At 40.9% G+C, this 17,771-nt stretch overlaps 1 protein-coding gene and 1 long non-coding RNA gene across 3 annotated transcripts; both read left to right on the top strand.

Moving 5' to 3' along the window:
* The first annotated feature begins 312 nt into the window (after positions 1-312).
* LOC119008776 lies at positions 313-4,632 on the top strand. Of its 2 annotated transcripts, XM_037079439.1 has the most exons (3): positions 313-437; positions 1,574-1,679; positions 2,265-4,632. In XM_037079439.1, exons 1-3 carry the CDS (start codon positions 348-350, stop codon positions 3,500-3,502), a joined length of 1,434 nt encoding a protein of 477 aa, XP_036935334.1. In that variant the 5' UTR covers positions 313-347; the 3' UTR covers positions 3,503-4,632. The 2 variants fall into 2 exon arrangements, with proteins under 2 accessions (XP_036935334.1, XP_036935333.1); XM_037079438.1 differs by having other exon boundaries at positions 1,574-4,632.
* A 6,943-nt stretch (positions 4,633-11,575) lies between these two features.
* Positions 11,576-13,541, top strand: LOC119008796. The gene is made up of 4 exons (XR_005071545.1): positions 11,576-12,271; positions 12,804-12,873; positions 12,964-13,123; positions 13,403-13,541. It is a non-coding gene; the product is annotated as an uncharacterized LOC119008796 (long non-coding RNA).
* The last annotated feature ends 4,230 nt before the right edge of the window (positions 13,542-17,771 follow it).

Below are 17,771 nucleotides of genomic sequence, written 5' to 3'. Positions count from 1 at the left end.
TACAATATAGTTTATTGTACGAACGTGAAATTATATTGTACGAACGTGATAATTATATTGTAAGAACGTGATAATTATATTGTACGAACGTGATAAATTATATTGTAAGAACGTGATAAATTATATTGTACGAACGTGATAATTATATTGTACGAACGTGATAAATTATATTGTAAGAACGTGATAATTATATTGTACGAACGTGATAAATTATATTGTAAGAACGTGATAAATTATATTATACGAACGTGAAACTATGGTGTAAGGAGGAGGTGCACCCATGTACTCCAGTTGTGATTTGACCATAGGATATGATACTTGGCTATTTGCAATGAACAGGCATCAACATGGCCATAAACACTGATACCCGACTATTAAGATTTCTACGAAATCGAGGTGTACCAGAACAGTGCATCTCACGCATGGAACAAGACCATGTAAGTATATTTTTACGTAGCTCACTTCTTTAAAAAGCTGAATTTCATTGCTTTCAACGTTGTGTACGGTCAACATAAGTTAGCTAACCTAGCCAACCAGCCAGCTAGGTAGCACCGGGCGGCTCGCTTACCGCTGCACACAGGTACCTTTCACTGTCTAGGCGCTGACTAGACAAGCAAGACACACGATAAATATGTATGTATAATTTATTAAGTTGCCAGGGGCAATGGAGGTCATTTCTAGGTTCATACTAACTTTAGCTAAATGTGCATTAATGTGAATGGCCACTTCATGATCATTTAAAACTACCACTAATGGTTATTAACCAAAAATAACAACTATTTGAGAACGTTTTGCAGTGCAACAGACAGCAAACTTGAACACTTGAATACTGTCACATCAGCGGCCGAAACAATACAGTCAACAAACAGAGCTAATGCGAACTGCATGGAGATAAAGACATGTCCTGGACGCTGGCTAGAGATGTAGCCCACAGCAATTTCACCGTTTGTAAAAATGCAGGTCAGTGAGGATGCAGACAGTTCACACAGGAGACGTGCGTAAAGTACTTAATATTGAGCCTATGAACGTGCGCGTAAGTGCGTGTGCGTGCGTGGAGGAGACTGAGAGCAGGAGTCAACACTTCACTTGTTGATCTGTTGTTATTCTTCTTTATTTTTGACGTGGTTACGCCCAACAGACGCCGTTGTTTCTTAATAAAGAGAGCGTTAAGAGATTACATCGGTATCCTTCTCTCAGCTTCCTGTTGGACGCTACAATATCATTCCTGGACAGCTGGGTACACAAATCGAGCGCACCTTCAAAGGTCAAAGGTCAGAGACATCTGTGGGGAGAAGGTGCGCTCGATTTGATTACCTAGCTGTCCAGGAACGATATTAATAGTTAGTATTTCATGCGCACGTTATATTTTTTGTTAACTTGATTCATTGGGACACTTTAAAAGCTTTAAAACACCTCAGTGCATGCTATGGAGTGTGTTTGTGTGTGGGTGTGTGTGTGTGTCTTTGTCTTTGTGTCTGTATGCACGTGAGCATGTGCATGGGTGTGGTGGGAGAATGTTGCAGGTGTTTTTGGTATTGTCCTTGAGTTTTAATCATTATGTCTGTCTTAACAGATTGATGCCACAGTCATCGACTTTATGGATGATGACGCTCTGGCTGGCTACATCCCAACATATGGAGATCGGATAGCAGCAAGACGCTTCTGTTTGGAAAACAAAGGTGCAAATGAAAACGCAAAAACATCAAAAAAACAATCACTGCTTGAAAAACTAAAGAAAAAGATGGGCATCGATGAGAACGATGATAAGAAATCTGATAATGAGGAGACTTCTGCAGCAAAGCGTAGAAGAATTTATGCAAAAAAGAACAAATGGGCTGAAAAAAAGACCAGAAAAGTTGAGTTGGGGTGGATTCATGAAGGCAAACAAGTAAGAAAACGCAGAGGAGGGGGAACAAGGTTACTTGATCTACCCAAAGATTCAAGAAAAGCTGACATATTACAGTATGCTAAAGACCTTTTCTTCCCAAATGGAAAAAATAAATTTGGAAGATTTGAGACATTCAGTCATGACATATTAGACTATCAGGAGGAAGCTGTACTTGATGAAGATATCACAATTGGGGACCTGTACACAGTATTAAAAATGGGAATGTTAAGATTTTACCTGTGCACTAAGAGGCTGACAGATGAGGATGATGAAGAACATGATGAGGAAAAATCAGATGAGGACAATGATGTACAACTGGGAGACACACGTGAAGAAGATGAGCATCTCACTCAAACATTTGTCATCCTGTCACCAGATTTGCAGGAGGTTGATGCAGATGCATTTTCAGACACCGAGGTGGTGTTTGGTCCCTTCCTTGGAGATCCCACGGATAGTCAATTGGATGACACATTGTTACATGAACCCAGTCAGCAGTTTGAAGATGATGAGACAGCCGTTATATCCATCACACTTCCCCCAACAAGCACAGTAGGCAATCCTCCAGACACAGGATCTGTAGGTGACACAGCAAGCACCTCTGCAGCATCATATGAAGTTGTCTCTATCACAATAAGACTTCATAGGGTCAATCTTCTGGAGGAGATGATTAGCCAGTTCAAAGATTCAACACTCCTCAAACATCCCCTGAAATACACCTACATTGATGAAAAAGGAGCTGATGCAGACGGTGTCTCAAGAGATGTGTATGCTGCATTTTGGACAGAGTTCATGGACCAAACAGCTGAAGGGGAGGACCTAAGGGTTCCATCACTGTCTCCTAAATGGCAGGAAGAAGAATGGAAATCCATTGGCCGGATTCTACTGAAAGGATTTCAAGACCATGGATACTATCCCTGTCGCCTTGCCCCTGTTTTCACAGTGGCACTTATTTTTGATGAGAATGAAGTCTCAGATGATATGCTGTTTGAGAGTCTGCTCCTGTACATAAGTCAGTCAGATAGGGATCTGATAACCACTGCCTTAAAAGAAGATCTTGTAGATGAGGACAGGGATGAACTACTTGATCTTATGGATCGCTTGGATGTAACAACGCTTCCAACCCAAGGGAATTTGAAAGGCATCCTTCTAAAAGTGGCACACAAGCAGCTGATCCAAAAACCAAGATATGCAGCAGAAAAAATGTCATTAATTGCTGGCCACTTCCTAAAAGAAGCATTTGTGAGCCCACAACATGTCCTTCAAATGTATGAGGATAAAAAGCCATCAACAAGAAAGCTTTTGAAGTTGCTAGATGCATCCCCTACCACCCAAGCGGAGAGCCAAAGCTTTCGTTTTCTGCAACAGTACATCAGAGGACTCGATGATGCAGGACTCAGAAGGATGTTAAGGTTTGTCACAGGGTCAGATGTTATCTGTGTCAACAAGGCTGAAGTCCTGTTCACACCATTAGATGGACTGGCACGACGACCAGTAGCGCATACCTGTGGGCCAGCCCTGGAACTGCCATGGACCTACACTTCCTACCCAGAACTACGCACTGAAATGGACAGTTTACTGGCTGCTGAAAGCTCCTTTAAGTTCAGCATAGTTTAGGTTAGTTCATTTTTCAGGTGCAGTGAAAATGATTGATGGGTCCATGAGAAGTATTGTTTAGATCCATTCAGCATGTACTTAAAAGGTAAAGCCACTGTAACATGAAAAGGGAAAGGAGGAATTACATTTAGAAAAACACATGTATTTAAGGTGGCAAAATGTAGGCCACTTAAGATTGGAAGAATTCTAATAATTAATGCACCAATAACAAAGGCAGAGAGCTAATTTTAGGGAGATGAATGCTCTCCTGAAAATAGGAAGTCGAAATACTACTGAACCATAGCTTGACAAAATCAGTGTGAAGAGAAATATATACTCAATAATGCATTAATCTGGCTGTAGAGTTGCAACAGTTAATTGATTACAAATAAATGTTCAAATTAGTCGTCATTTATTTTGATAATCATTTAATCGGTTGGAGTAATTCTTTTTCTTTTTACGTCAAAATTCTCTGATTTCAGCATCTTAAATGTGAATATTTTCTGGTTTCATTACTCCTTTCTGATAGTAAACTGAATATCTGAGTTGTGGACAAAACAAGACATTTGCAGATGTCATCTGGAACTCTAGGAAACACTGATCATCACTTTTAACTATTTGATGACATTGTATTGATTAAACAACTAATTAATTGAGAAAACAATGAAGAGATTTATCGACAGTGAAAATGTTATTTGCAGCCCTATATGGCTGTTTTGAAAGTACTGTTGGACATTTAAAGATTTATCTGTTAGAGTAATGTTTACCAAGTATGCTGAAGCAGTGTGGTATCTGTCTTTGCTTGAGAGCTGGAGATGCACATTGATGTTTATAATTATAGAAATACACAGCTTTTTATTGCCTGACAAGTTTGTTAAAAACAGGCCTGTTCCTTTTAAAACTGTTAAGTGCTGCTTAATTCCATCAGAGAGCAATGAGTTATGAGGTGATGATTTGTATTTGTACTACTAGTGTGTTATTTTTCTGAAGTTGTTTTTTCAAGTCTTAGTTGTACTGACTTGAACAAGAGTCTACAGTTTTAGACCATTTTGGGGGTGACATCACGTTTGTGGAATTGTTCCAGCTGCTCTACATGTTTCAATGGTTGGAAAACTGTAAATAAATGCACTGTTGCACCTTTTCAAACTGAATATTCATATCATTACATCGTTTTCAGTCTAGCAGAAAATTGCATTTTTTGTCTCCTGTGTGTCAGTAACTATTTTTTTTTTTTTTTTTTTTTTTTTTTTTTTTTTTTTTTTTTGAAACTTTCTCTTTATTAAGTTTTCAATTCTTTTTTCCACAATAAACAACAAACAAAGAAGCATAAAACAGAGAAAAAAACAAAAACAAAACAAAAAACAAAATCATATGGAACTGACAGGTTGACAAGGTTTACATAGAGCATACATTAGAGCAAATGGGGTTGTCATTCACACAGACAGTGAGTTACACGTTAGAGAATATAAAGTCCACTTTTCCCAGTACTTGGTAAACTGATCAACCTGCAATCTTAGAACAAAGGTCAGCTTTTCCATGCACTGTATTTCGTTGACAATGGTAATCCAGTCATTCCTTGATGGCACATTTGTCTGCAGCCACTTCTGTGTAATGGCCTTTTTGCTTGCAGCCAAAAGTACTTTGTAAAGATAGTTGTCCTGAGCCATAAGTCCATCTGGGAATTTACCCAGGTAGAATGTGATGAAAGAAAGATCAGCTTTTAAACCAAAGATTGACTGAATTTCTTCAACAAGCTCTCGCCAATATGGTTGGATAAGTGGGCAAGCCCAGAATATATGAAAGTGATCGGCCATTGTCTGGCCACATTGTCTCCAGCATTTATCCTGTCCCAGGAGACCCTGCTGTTTAAATTTCAATTTAGGTGTGACGAAAAATTTTATGATGTTCTTCCAGCAGAACTCTCGCCATGCTCTGGAGTTGGTGGTTTTAGCTTGACTTGCCCAAACAGATTTCCAAACGTCCTCAGATATCTCCAGGCCGGACTCCGCCTCCCATTTTTGCTTAACCCGATTTGTAGAATGGTTGTTGGAGTTTTGTAATTTTTTGTAAATTTGTGAGATTAAATGTTTACTGTCTTTAGCATTATACGCATCAATGAATATATTGATCAGATTGGTATCCTCATTATCTGTTAATTTAATTTTCTTATTGAAGTAGTCTCTGATCTGGAAATATCTGAACATATCCTCTCTTCCCAGTCTATATGATTTACAGATGTGGGCGAAAGAATATAGGCCATCCTTATCAGTTATAGTGCAATAGGCGGTAATACCATTATGTGTCCACTGCCTAAATCGGTGATCTAGAAGTGATGGTATAAATTCTGAGTCATATGACACCCATTTCAATATTTTTGCATGCTTCTCAAGTTGGAGTTTTTTACAGGTGTTAAACCACACCTTAAGAGCAGCTCTGGTCCAGCAATTTAGTTTATCCAGGTGGGGGTCATGGTGTTGGCTATTACCTAATAATGCCTGTGTTGGTGTTTCAGATTGCTTTAACTCCAAGTCTTTCCATATAGCTGAGTAGTTAGGATTACACCAGCAAACTAGTGGTCTTAGCTGGGCAGCAATATAATAGTCCTCCACACATGGTAGAGAGAGCCCCCCCTCATCCTTAGGTAACTGCAGGGTCTTATATTTGATTCGGGGCCTCTTGCTGTTCCAGACAAATCTGGATATCATTCTATTCCATTCCCTAAAATCTTTAGGGGGGATCTCTATAGGAAGTGACTGGAATAAATATAGCAACCGGGGAAGGACATTCATTTTTATCGTTTCAATTCTGTTAGACATGTCTAGGGGTAGTACAGTCCATCTGTCTAGATCTGCTCTAATGGTCTTGATTACTGGATCATAATTTGTCTTATATATTTTGGTAATGTCTTTTGGGATCCAAACTCCTAAATATTTAATGGCAGGGGCATCCCATTTAAAATCAAATCTGCCTTTCAAATCAGTATTCGGTGTGAAATTATATGTAAGTATCTGGGTCTTGTGTGTGTTCAATTTATATCCAGAATACGAACCAAACAGTCTCAAAAGAGACATCAGCTTAGGTATACTTCTCTGTGAGTCAGTTAAAGTGAGCAATATGTCATCTGCGAACAGACTTATCTTATATTCACCATCACCAATTGAAATACCTTTAATCTCCGGATCCTCCCTTATTGCCTGAGCCAAGGGCTCTATGAAGAGTGCAAAGAGGGAGGGGCTTAGTGGGCACCCTTGGCGACAACCTCTCTCTAACTTAATGGATTGGGATAGGTGACCATTGATTCTTATTCTGGCGGTGGGGTTTGAATAAAGTGATCTAATACACTGTACAGATTTTTCATTAAAGCCAAAACGATGTAATGTTTGGTAGAGAAAGCCCCATCCAACCGAGTCGAACGCTTTCTCTGCATCTAGACTAATGAGTGTTGCACTAACATTTCCCTTAATCACATAGTCTACCACATGGAGCGTTCGTCTAATATTGTCCTGAGTCTGTCTTTCTCGGACAAATCCTGTTTGATCAGGGTCTATCATTTCTGAAACAATATGTTCCATCCTTTTGGCCATAATTGAGGCAAATAGTTTATAGTCTGTGTTCAAAATGGATATCGGCCTATATGAACTACATTCTCCCTTGTCTTTTCCTTCCTTAGGAATTATTGATATTACTGCCTCGCTCCAAGATTTGGGCATCTGGCCTTCCTCAAGGGTGTGATTAAAACATCTAAGAAGAATGGGCATCATCTCAAATTTGAATGTTTTGTACCATTCACTAACAAATCCATCTGAACCTGGTGTTTTGTTGGCCTTTAGTCGAGAAATAGCGCCACCCAGTTCAGCCGTTGTTATCTCGGCTATCAGTGCATTATTTTGATGTTCTCCTATTGAGGGGAGATCCAGAGATTTCAGGAATCCATCAATTACAGAGTCATCAGCTCTATCAGGTTGAGTATATAAGTCTTTATAATAAGCTTCAAAGGCTTGTTGAATTTCCTCTAGCTTATGGCAGACTTTGTTGTTTTTTGGGTTTCTTATTTTGTAAACTGTTCTTTCTGCTTGTTGTTTACGTAATCTCCAAGACAGAAGCTTCATAGCCTTTGGGCCGGTTTCATAATATTTTTGTTTAGTAAACCTCATTTTCTTCTCATTTTCTTCATCATAAATCTGATTTATTTCTTGTTTAATATACTTGAGTTGGGCCCATGTTTGTGGGTCTCTGTGGATCGAATGTTGAGTTTCAAGCTTCTTCAGTTTAGACTGCAGCTCTACTAAGTGTTTTTGTTTCTCCTTTTTCCTGTTAGTGTGTCAGTAACTAGTGTTTGCAGAAATATTCAGATCCTTTATTTAAGTGAAAATACCACACTGAAAATACTATGCGTGACAAAACCTTACTTAAGTAAAAGTATGTTAATATTAACAAAGTACAGTCAATCAAATCAGATCCATTAAATTGTATTTGTATTGCTTAATATCACAAATCTTAGTTTGCCTCAGTGGGTTTTACAATCTGTACAGAGTGTAACACCCCCTGTCCTGTAGACCTTGTAAAGAGTAGTCAAGTAGGCAATCTGCTGTCCAATGGTCAATGTACTGCTGTTTTACCATTACATCTGATGAATCTAAGAGAATCTCTTCTCACAATGAGCAGGTCACAGCACTGCATTAGCTCTTCTGCCATGTTGGGCTAATTGTTGACCTTTGGAACATGGCCCCATTTTGATAGTTTCAAAGGGACAGTTCACCCCACAGTTAAAAATACATATTTTTCGTCTGGTCTGTACTATTTATCTGCATTGTTTTGATGTGAGTTGGAGATATCAGCCATAGAGATATCTGCCTTCTCTGCAATATGTGAATAAATGGCACAAGTTCTGTGGCGCTTAAAGCACCAGAAAAAGAAATAAAAACATTCGAAAAATTCAAAACCACTGTCCTTTTCCAAAAATTATGACCCAGTTACTCAACATAATCCATGTACCTTGTGAGCATTTTCATGTAGGAGCTACTTTCTTTCTACTAGTTCCAGTAGAATAGTAGTGTGAAGTAGATTCTGCTACAGAAAGAAAGTAGTTCTTACATGAAACTGCTCAAAACAAGGTCTGTGTATTATTTGAGGCAATCAGGTCATGACTTTGGGGAAGCGACACTGGTTTTGAATTTTATTAGATGTTTTTTGGTGCTTTGAGCTTCACAGGACTTGTGTCTTTATTCATTTTAGTCTTTGATAAGTTCATATATTTACACATAAGTTCATTGTTGTTTAATTTGCACTTGATGCCAATAGGTGGCACTGTTTGCACTGTCCTTGCGGTGAAGGATGCTGTTTTTTCTGCCTGTATTCCCCCTGAGCAAAGAAGAAGACCGGTAACGGAAGAGAGTTAGTTTACCCTCGGTTGCCCGGCAACCGCTGGCCAGAAGAAGTTGTAACGTTTTTTGAGGCTACAGTTTTTCAGTAAAAAAGATAACCTGAATGATCGTTTCCGGACATTTTTTATTCTCAAAATTAAAATCGTTAAATCGTAACAACTTGTACCATTTAGTTCCATTATATTAGAAAGAAGGCTGACAGCTCAACAGCTGATATCTCCAAAACTCTGCAACTCACACACCCCAAAAATCTAGATGGATAAACATCGCCACAAGTAAGAGGAGAAATATGTGTTTTTGATTTGGGGGTGAACTGTCCTGTCAGCAGGGTACAGAGTAAATATTTTGTGAAACTAATTTACAACAACATATGAACATTATGGATGTGATTAGTTTTAGATTTTCCTTACAAATAAAAGCAGTGTTAACAAGTAAGCAGGACATCAGTTGACATAATGCAACTGTGTCTTAATGTTCCAGAGCTCTTCAGGTAATTTATAAGTCTTTAAGTATGTTTGCCCTCAGAAACAGATATAGCTCTATGGCCTCATCTGCTGTGGTGGGTGGGAGTAAGAAGTTCTCTGCCATGATAAGGAAACACAAGCTGAATACTGTTTCATCACAAGAATAAGGTCCTCGCTGTTGGCATTCATGTTTACATGCCTCCACTGCTTCCTGGGAGACCTCTTTCAGATGATCTTCTCCTCCAAATAGTTGAGGGACAGTGTACATGAGAATTGGACGTCCACTTGGAGCTACTGCATTTCTGCTGTTGCGGATAATGTGGGTATTCCACAAATGTGCAACTTGTTGCAGCTCTTCCTGCAGAGGAAAAATACCAGTGACAACAAATATTAATGTAACACTTCATATATTGAGTCAATATGATATATGCAGACATATGCTCTCTAATGGACAAAAGGGGTGAGTGGGCTGTGGAGATGTCTTTTTTTGGCCCACTAGCAAAATGCTTAATGACACACCCTGTTGCTATCAAAAAATCCTAACTAACATACCTAAAATTTATTTCCTCAGCCACAAGGCTTATATGCATACTTTGATAGTGCTTTGATAGGTTAAAAAGCTAAGGAATGCTTTGTAAGTAAACCTATTTCTTTTACAATTTCAGAGTAAGAGATGCATTAAAGGAAAAAATAAGATGTTTATTCTCACCAAGTATGCTATATATGATACAATACAATACAATAGAATATATGTGAGATCACGTCTACAAGAAGGTTACTTTTATTTTGAAATCAGTCCTTGATGCAGCCTTACCGTAATGCCTAGTAAATATGCGCAAGGGGAGGAAAGTGCAGGAGAATTGGAGTGAAAGAAGAGAGTCAATGAATGAATGGAAGAGGGGGAGACGAGTAAAAAAGATGGAGAAAAGAAATAAGGGGGGATGACTTAAAGACAGAGTTGCGGGAGGAGAAGGGGTATGTGTGTACACACACACACACACACACACACAGAGAGAGAGAGAGAGAGAGAGAGAGAGAGAGAGAGAGAGAGAGAGAGAGAGATGCAGTTTGCATACACACATGCAGGTACAGAATGAGAGATATAGGAACAGAGATCTACTAACATACCTCGATTATGTTCAGACAAGTAAACAGCAGAAGCTGCTTGTCCAAGAAGTCTCCAGAGAAACAGTCACTGTCCTTCAGTTCCTGGAGACGGTTTATCCAGGACTGGGCATGATGCGTTCTCAAAAAGGCCCACCAGCTCTCGATGCGCTGATTGTGATTACTGGGGCCAGAAATATAAGAGTTGTTGACGTGACGATCTTGACTCCATCGTAGGAATCTCTGCATCTGTGCCATTGTGACATTTTCTGTTCCCAAATCTGCGCGGATTCTGGAAGCCGTCCCCATCCTCTTCTCAACTTCTGCAAGGAAATAACCAGCGATGATCTTGGGGTTGCTGTTTGTTGAATAGGCATGAAGCCACACCATGAGTCTTGAAAAACCATCAATCGCTCCATTTATGCAAATACCAAACGGCTTTAGTTTGTCGTAGGAGTCAACATGCCACATATAATTAGGCCCAGGATTAACGTACATGCGTCGCATCAGGCGGTTTCTCCGTCTTCGCTCAACACCACGGGGGTCAAGAAACTTTAACAGAAGCCTCACTGTACTTTGGGTCACAACATACCCGGCCTGGATGCAGCTTAGGTGGTGTAACTTGTACCCATGGTGCCTGGCGTGCCCATCCAGTTGATCAATGAGAAATGACGCTACCTCCAGAGGGTCAGACTCATTCTTCCTTTTAAAATCCTTCGGAGAGTGCGCATACTGATGACAATGTCATCAACCGAGCTCAGTAACAGGAGAATCTCGCCATGTCTCATCCCAAGCATGAAATAAAACTTTACTAAATCGCGCAAATGATCCATTTTGCTCAGTTCATGCGCTCTCTGCTCACCGTTTCATCATCTCTTCATTACATTATCACGTGAAACTTTTCACGTTCTTACAATATAATTTATCACGTTCGTACAATATAATTATCACGTTCTTACAATATAATTTATCACGTTCGTACAATATAATTATCACGTTCTTACAATATAATTATCACGTTCGTACAATAAAATTATCACGTTCTCACAATATAATTTATCACGTTCGTACAATATAATTATCACGTTCTTACAATATAATTCATCACGTTCAATATAATCATCAATATAATTATCACGTTCTTACAATATAATTTATCACGTTCGTACAATATAATTATCACGTTCTTACAATATAATTTATCACGTTCTTACAATATAATTATCACGTTCGTACAATATAATTATCACGTTTGTACAATAAACTATATTGTACGAACGTGAAAAACTTATTGTTCGAACAATATACTTTTCACGTTATAACGTAATACTGATTTTTTTTTTTTTTTCTGGTGTGGCAGCAATACGCTTCCGTACAATATAACTCATATCAGGTCAATGAGTGAGAAATGAGAGAGAGAGAATCATGAGTGACTAAAACAAAACCTGGATAACAAATGGGGACGGGAAAGAAGTGGAATGCCTCTTTCTTCGTTCTTCTTAGTAGCCTACATTCATTCAACTCGGAGTAGAATGACCGCCCCAAGATGGCCGCCGCATTTCTCCCTGCCCGGCAGCCGTGCGGCGTCTACTCTTTATATGTCTATGCGTGCACCGCCCAAAGATGTATTTGCGCCGCCCACCTCTCCCTGCCTGCGGAAGACGTGAGGACGGCATTGTGTGACCATGGCAACGGCTGAGTTACCGGAAGAAATGGCCGCCGGACAACAAACTGCGGTGCAACCGTACATGTTCGAGCCGGAGTCCGACCCAGAACAACAAGAGGCTTCAGAAGGAGTTCAGCAGCCAAGAATGAACATGGATGTTTCTCAGTGTTTGGTAGTTTACTTTTTTTTTTTTTTTTTTTTTTTTACCTCGACATTACTTGTTACTTGTTACTTGTTACTTGTTGCTGCATAGACAAACGAAAGTTTTACGGGCTTAGTAGCCGTCTGCCCCGCGCTGTTACAGATCACAACCCCCTTCTCCCGATTCGAGTGTTTACATAACAAAGCTTAGCCAAACCTCGACTGGCGTTTATTGCTCTGCAGTTGCAGTAACGCGGATGCAATTTAGCAATTGCCGTTACGAGAGAAAGGCGTAACCCCGTATTATTATTTACCTTTATGTGGCCAGGTAAGTCAATTGAGAACCTGCTCTTATTTGCAGTGACGACCTGTAATTAGCTAGCAATGTCCAACTGTAGTTTTCAATAAGCCACAGTTGCCTCCCGTCACCTCTCTACCAGCAGTATTGTTTTTGAACCGGTTCCAACAGTCTATAAAATTTAAATATTACAAAAGAAACAACGCAATGTGATTGATTGGCTATGTAGTTTCCAATGAATGATATGAATTCTGCTTAAAAACAGGTGTTCCTGTGGCAGTTGTGAACAAGTGCCTACAGAGCCCAAGAATATCTGCTGTATTGAAATACCACAGGTAAGTGTGAACACTGGGCAAACAAGGTTGTTATTTTGCAGTCTCTTTTCTTTAATCCATTGTCACTCACTTACCTTTCATAACGTCTAGGTTACACGAAGACCAAGTTACAGCAGCTTCCTGAGCAACCATCATGCATGCTGGACCATCCTGGCCTAGAGCCTGTCTGCCTGAATGTGTTTTCACTGCAGAATGCACTGAACATTTATCGGGCAGACTATGGACCTTTACGTCTGAGGGGAATAGTGCAGTAAGCTTTTTAGGCCCATAAATATTATTAATTTATTGCAAAAGTGTAAACTGCTTCCTCTGTCTTACATTGCTTATAGTTTATCTTTACTATCTTTTACTTGGTAACATGAAAACTACATATCAAACAATGAAAACACACAGAACAGTTGGGAGAGATGTTTTATTGCAAGAAACAATTGTAGACATACAAAATAAATATCTAAAGTGGAACAGTTAAACTTGCCAGTTGCCATGGATGTGAACATTCAGTGCTGACTTTCTACTGATTTGTGTCCAGCCAATATAGATACCTAGCCTACAGAAGCTTTGTAAGCTGGTGCTGGTGCTTTCTGGGGCGAAGAGTGAGAGCTGTGCTGCCTGCCTGTGTGGTGCTGAGGATTCATGCAGAGTTCCCCGACGCTGAAGGACAGTACGTTAGGTTCAGTCCTGTCCTTGATTGAACCTTGAGACGTAACTGGCTATAACGTCCAGCTTGTTGGGTCTTTCATACTGAGCCGAGAGGTCTTCAGGGATTCTAAGTTTCAGCACCTCGTTCACATATGGGCCAGGGTCCTGGAAAACCTTCTCGAAGATCAGGTCCAACAGTGCATCAACGTAGTCTGCAGTGCAATAAACAAAAGTTCAAAGTTCAAAGTTGGCTTTATTGTCAATGCTGCAATATGTGCAAGACATACAGAGAATTGAAATTCTGTTACTCTCTATCCACAATGAGTGTAAAAAAAGTAGAAGTAAAAATGAAAAAATAAAGATTTAAATATAGATTTTAAATATATACAGGTGACATCACAGAATGTAAACATGTGAAACATTTGTACATAGTGCAATTTGCAATTTTTTTATTTTTTTATTTATTTATTTTCTAAGTGTTCTTTTACTGAGTTTTACTGAGTTTGTAAAGTGGCTGGTGCCTTTTGGGTGGGTGGGGGGGGGGGGGGGGGGGGGGGGGCGGGGGTCAGTAATGTCCGTGGGGGGAGGGAGGGGGGGGTCGGGGGTGGGTCAGCAAGGTCCAGATTTTGTGGGGGCAGCGGGCGGAGAGGGAAGGGGGGGCAGTTCTGGGAGAGAGTTCAGCATCCTGGTGGCCTGGTGCATGAAGCTGTCCCTCAGTCTGCTGGTTCTCGCCCGGAGGCTCCTCACCCTCCTCCCGGATGGCAGGAGACTGAAGAGATGGTGGTTGGGGTGGGTGGGGTCGCCCGCAATGCTGAGTGCTTTGCGGGCTAGGCGTGTTTTGTAAATGTCCTGGAGGGAGGGGAGGGGGGTACCGATGATCCTCTCAGCTGCTCTCACTATGCGCTGCAGGGTCTTCTTGCAGGATGCAGTGCAGCTGCTGTACCACACAGTGATGCAGCTGGTCAGGATGCTCTCGGTGGTGCCGCGGTAGAAGGTGCGCATGATGGGGACTGGTGCTCTGGCTCTTCTCAGTCTGCGGAGGAAGTAGAGGCGCTGCTGAGCTTTCCTGGCCAGTGATGCGGTGTTGCTGCTCCAAGAGAGGTCCTCAGAGAGGTGCACACCCAGGAACTTGGTGCTGCTCACTCTCTCCACAGCAGCACCATTGATGGTCAGTGGAAGGTGCTGGCATTAGCATAACAGTGCCAAAAATTACAAGAAACAATGTTTACAAGAAAATGCACTAGAACCAAAAAGCCTTGTGCTGCAGTGTTGTCAAGTGTCTCTTCTTATTTCTGCTAATTTATACATTCTCCTTCTCTATTATTTTGAAAACCACCAAAAAAATAATTCAGATTTTATTTGTGTTTATTTTCAACCTTTTGTGTTATTGCCTGTGTGTCCATCTTTATTTTTTATTCGTGGGGTTCAAATAAAAGATTGTAAAACTTACGGAATGTTGGCTCTGCTTTCACAGGCTTTGCAGTTCATTCTCCATGCTTAGCTTTGGGGAAGTTGACTGTACAGCAGCTCTCCACCTGTAGATGTTGCCTGTGGTCAGTCAGTATTTTCGTTGTAATGCAGGGCAGCCAGGTAGAGTCTTGGGTGGAAAAACAGTACTTTAAAAATCATAGTATACGCACTAAACTAAAATCAGCTGTCCACCAGTCCATATTCATAACAGAGTAAAACAAAATTACATATTAGAGTAACATAGTGACTAACATTACATCATATGCTTTCGTTCAACAAACCTGTGCTTCTGAAGTGAGGCCGGAGAGTTCTCATGGAAAGCTGTGTGCCAACCGTGCATTTCACTGGTTGGTCTGTCTGGCAGGCAACATGATGCACTACAGACTGCTGTACAGATGTGCTTGGCTCAACACAAAAGGAAGGAATATGTTATGTGTCTGTTTCTCATGTTGCATAAAACAAAGCTATGTAGACAGAAATGATGATTAAAACAATCCATTTGATAAGGCAAATTCTGGCAAATCATAATCCGAGCAAACCCATGCAAATTCCTCATTTCACATTAGATCTAGTAAGTGAGCAATACATAGTGTCCATGCCTTCATATAACTAACGTTAATCGTAGCACAGCAGACAGGTAACCCCTGTCTCAGGCTCCAAAGCAAAGTAAAGATTGCTTGACTGCAGATAAAGTTTTGGTACTGTCAGATCGGGTCTCTCGTACCAGCAGCTAACACTACACACGTAGTATATACGTGTATATCAACACAAAATAAGTCGTTCGACTGCCAAGGTGCTCCTGGGCATCTAACACACTGTCCTTTAGCCTTTAGCACAACATGCTAATTGACGTAACGTAGCTCACTGGCCGTGAATAACAGAGCATTTCATACCGTCCTCTCTGCGTGTTCACGGCGGAACATTAGCTCTCCGTCCGCGAACAACTGAGACAATTTCACACCGTCTGATCGGCTGTGAGCATGTGGAGGAGACGGTTTCCCATGCGTGTTCAAGTCGGAACAATTGCTGTAGTAACTGAGAAGTTGTCCGCGGACGATGAGCTAGCTAGCGCTGTTCGGCCGTGAACATGACGATGGCTAGCTAGCGCTATTCACGGCCGAGTAGCGCTAGCTAGCTCGTCGTCCGCGGACAACTGGGACAATTTCACACCGTCTGATCGGCTGTGAGCATGTGGAAGAGACGGTTTCCCATGCGTGTTCATGACGGAACAGTAGCTGTAGCAACTGAGAAGTTGTCGGCGGACGACATCTTAGTGGATCACCGGCCGGTTTGAAGCGATCAAATCTCAATATGCCAATTCAATTTCTCAGTTCACTGTCATGAGTGCTGATATGACAAATTAAGGTTAGGCAACATTAACATTACCGTGAATCCTAACACCAGTAAGCACACTGTTGTAACGTTAGCTCAGCCTCATATTTACATCACCCGTTAGCGTTAGCTCATGTGCTAAACAGCCAAAGTAACACAAACAACACTGTTTTTAAAAATACTTAGTTTCTTCTTCTGTGGCGTTGACACGGCCAGTGGGTATTGATCCATCTTTGAGGAACAATCTCGTTGCCAGTCCAGCCTGATACTGACCCTGGTTGCTGAAACAGTCCGGTGTGAAGTGATTGGCACAGACAACAACGCTTTTGCTCAGTGAAGCTGGGACGTTTCCCTGAAAAAAAAAATAGCCACTTCGCTCTGATATCCTCTTTGGTAGGAAGGCAATGTAGGGAAACATGAGTGTCCGTACATCTGACGACAGAGCAGGAGTGCTTGGCTTTCGGGTTGCACATGGTTGCGGTCAGGTTGTCGCATACAAGTGAAGCGAGAAAATGGCGGATCCTCCTTCGGGTAGCCGGAGTAATATGGGAGGAGATATCCAGCGTGAGGGCTGGTGCATTCAAATCACCCGCACTCTTACGTAAGTGTGCGGGTGAAATCCAAATGGCTCTCTTAGAGACACATTTCCTGACTCCGCCTGTTTACAAAACATTGAAGTAGAGGTCCTAAATCACTCTTAAGGGGTCGGGAGGCACTCCAGACATGCAATTATACATAGTAAAGCAAGGAAAAAGTGGGTTTTGCATAATATGTCCCCTTTACAATACTGGTGTTGACAAGAAAAACGAGGAAGACAACCATAGATTTTGAGACAAGAGATAGGGGCAAGACAAGGATACATGGGGACTAAAATGGTAAAAGGGGAAAGCGGTGTTAACTCCGCTGGCATTGGTATTAAGATTACAGCCAGATCACAAAAAGCAGATTAGACTCTGCATAAAAAAGTGGCATAAACGCACATAAGAAAAATTACAGTGGCCTGTGGAATGAACATTTGAAGCAGCTTGTTGTAACGATGTGGAAGCAATCATCAAACACTACAAAGATAGAAGCAGCAAAAGAAAGGCAGGCGAGCCAGCAAAAGAGAGGTACTGAGATGGTTCAGACAGGCCACACAAAAACATGCATTGGATTCCAAACAAATTTCAACACTACTTCAGGATGCTACTAGATCCCTGAAGCACTGCGCTGACCAGCTGTCTCCAGTGTTCAAGGACATCTTCAGTACTTCAGTAGTCTTTATTTATCAATCATCCTACACTTGTGTCTCTGTTTATGTTGTATATATAATAGTCACTGTTTGTTTATTGTTCATTGTCTTCAATACATGCACCTTTTTCACCAAGACAAATTCCTCGTCGGTGTAAAATCCTTCTTGGTAATAAATCTGTTACTGATGCTGATCTGATTCTGGCAAAGATAAAAAAGTACCCACT

Source organism: Acanthopagrus latus, chromosome 19 (assembly GCF_904848185.1).
Source record: "Acanthopagrus latus isolate v.2019 chromosome 19, fAcaLat1.1, whole genome shotgun sequence".
Taxonomy (NCBI): domain Eukaryota; kingdom Metazoa; phylum Chordata; class Actinopteri; order Spariformes; family Sparidae; genus Acanthopagrus; species Acanthopagrus latus.
Note: the sequence above shows the minus strand (reverse complement) of the source record. Positions and strands in the feature narration are given on the sequence as shown.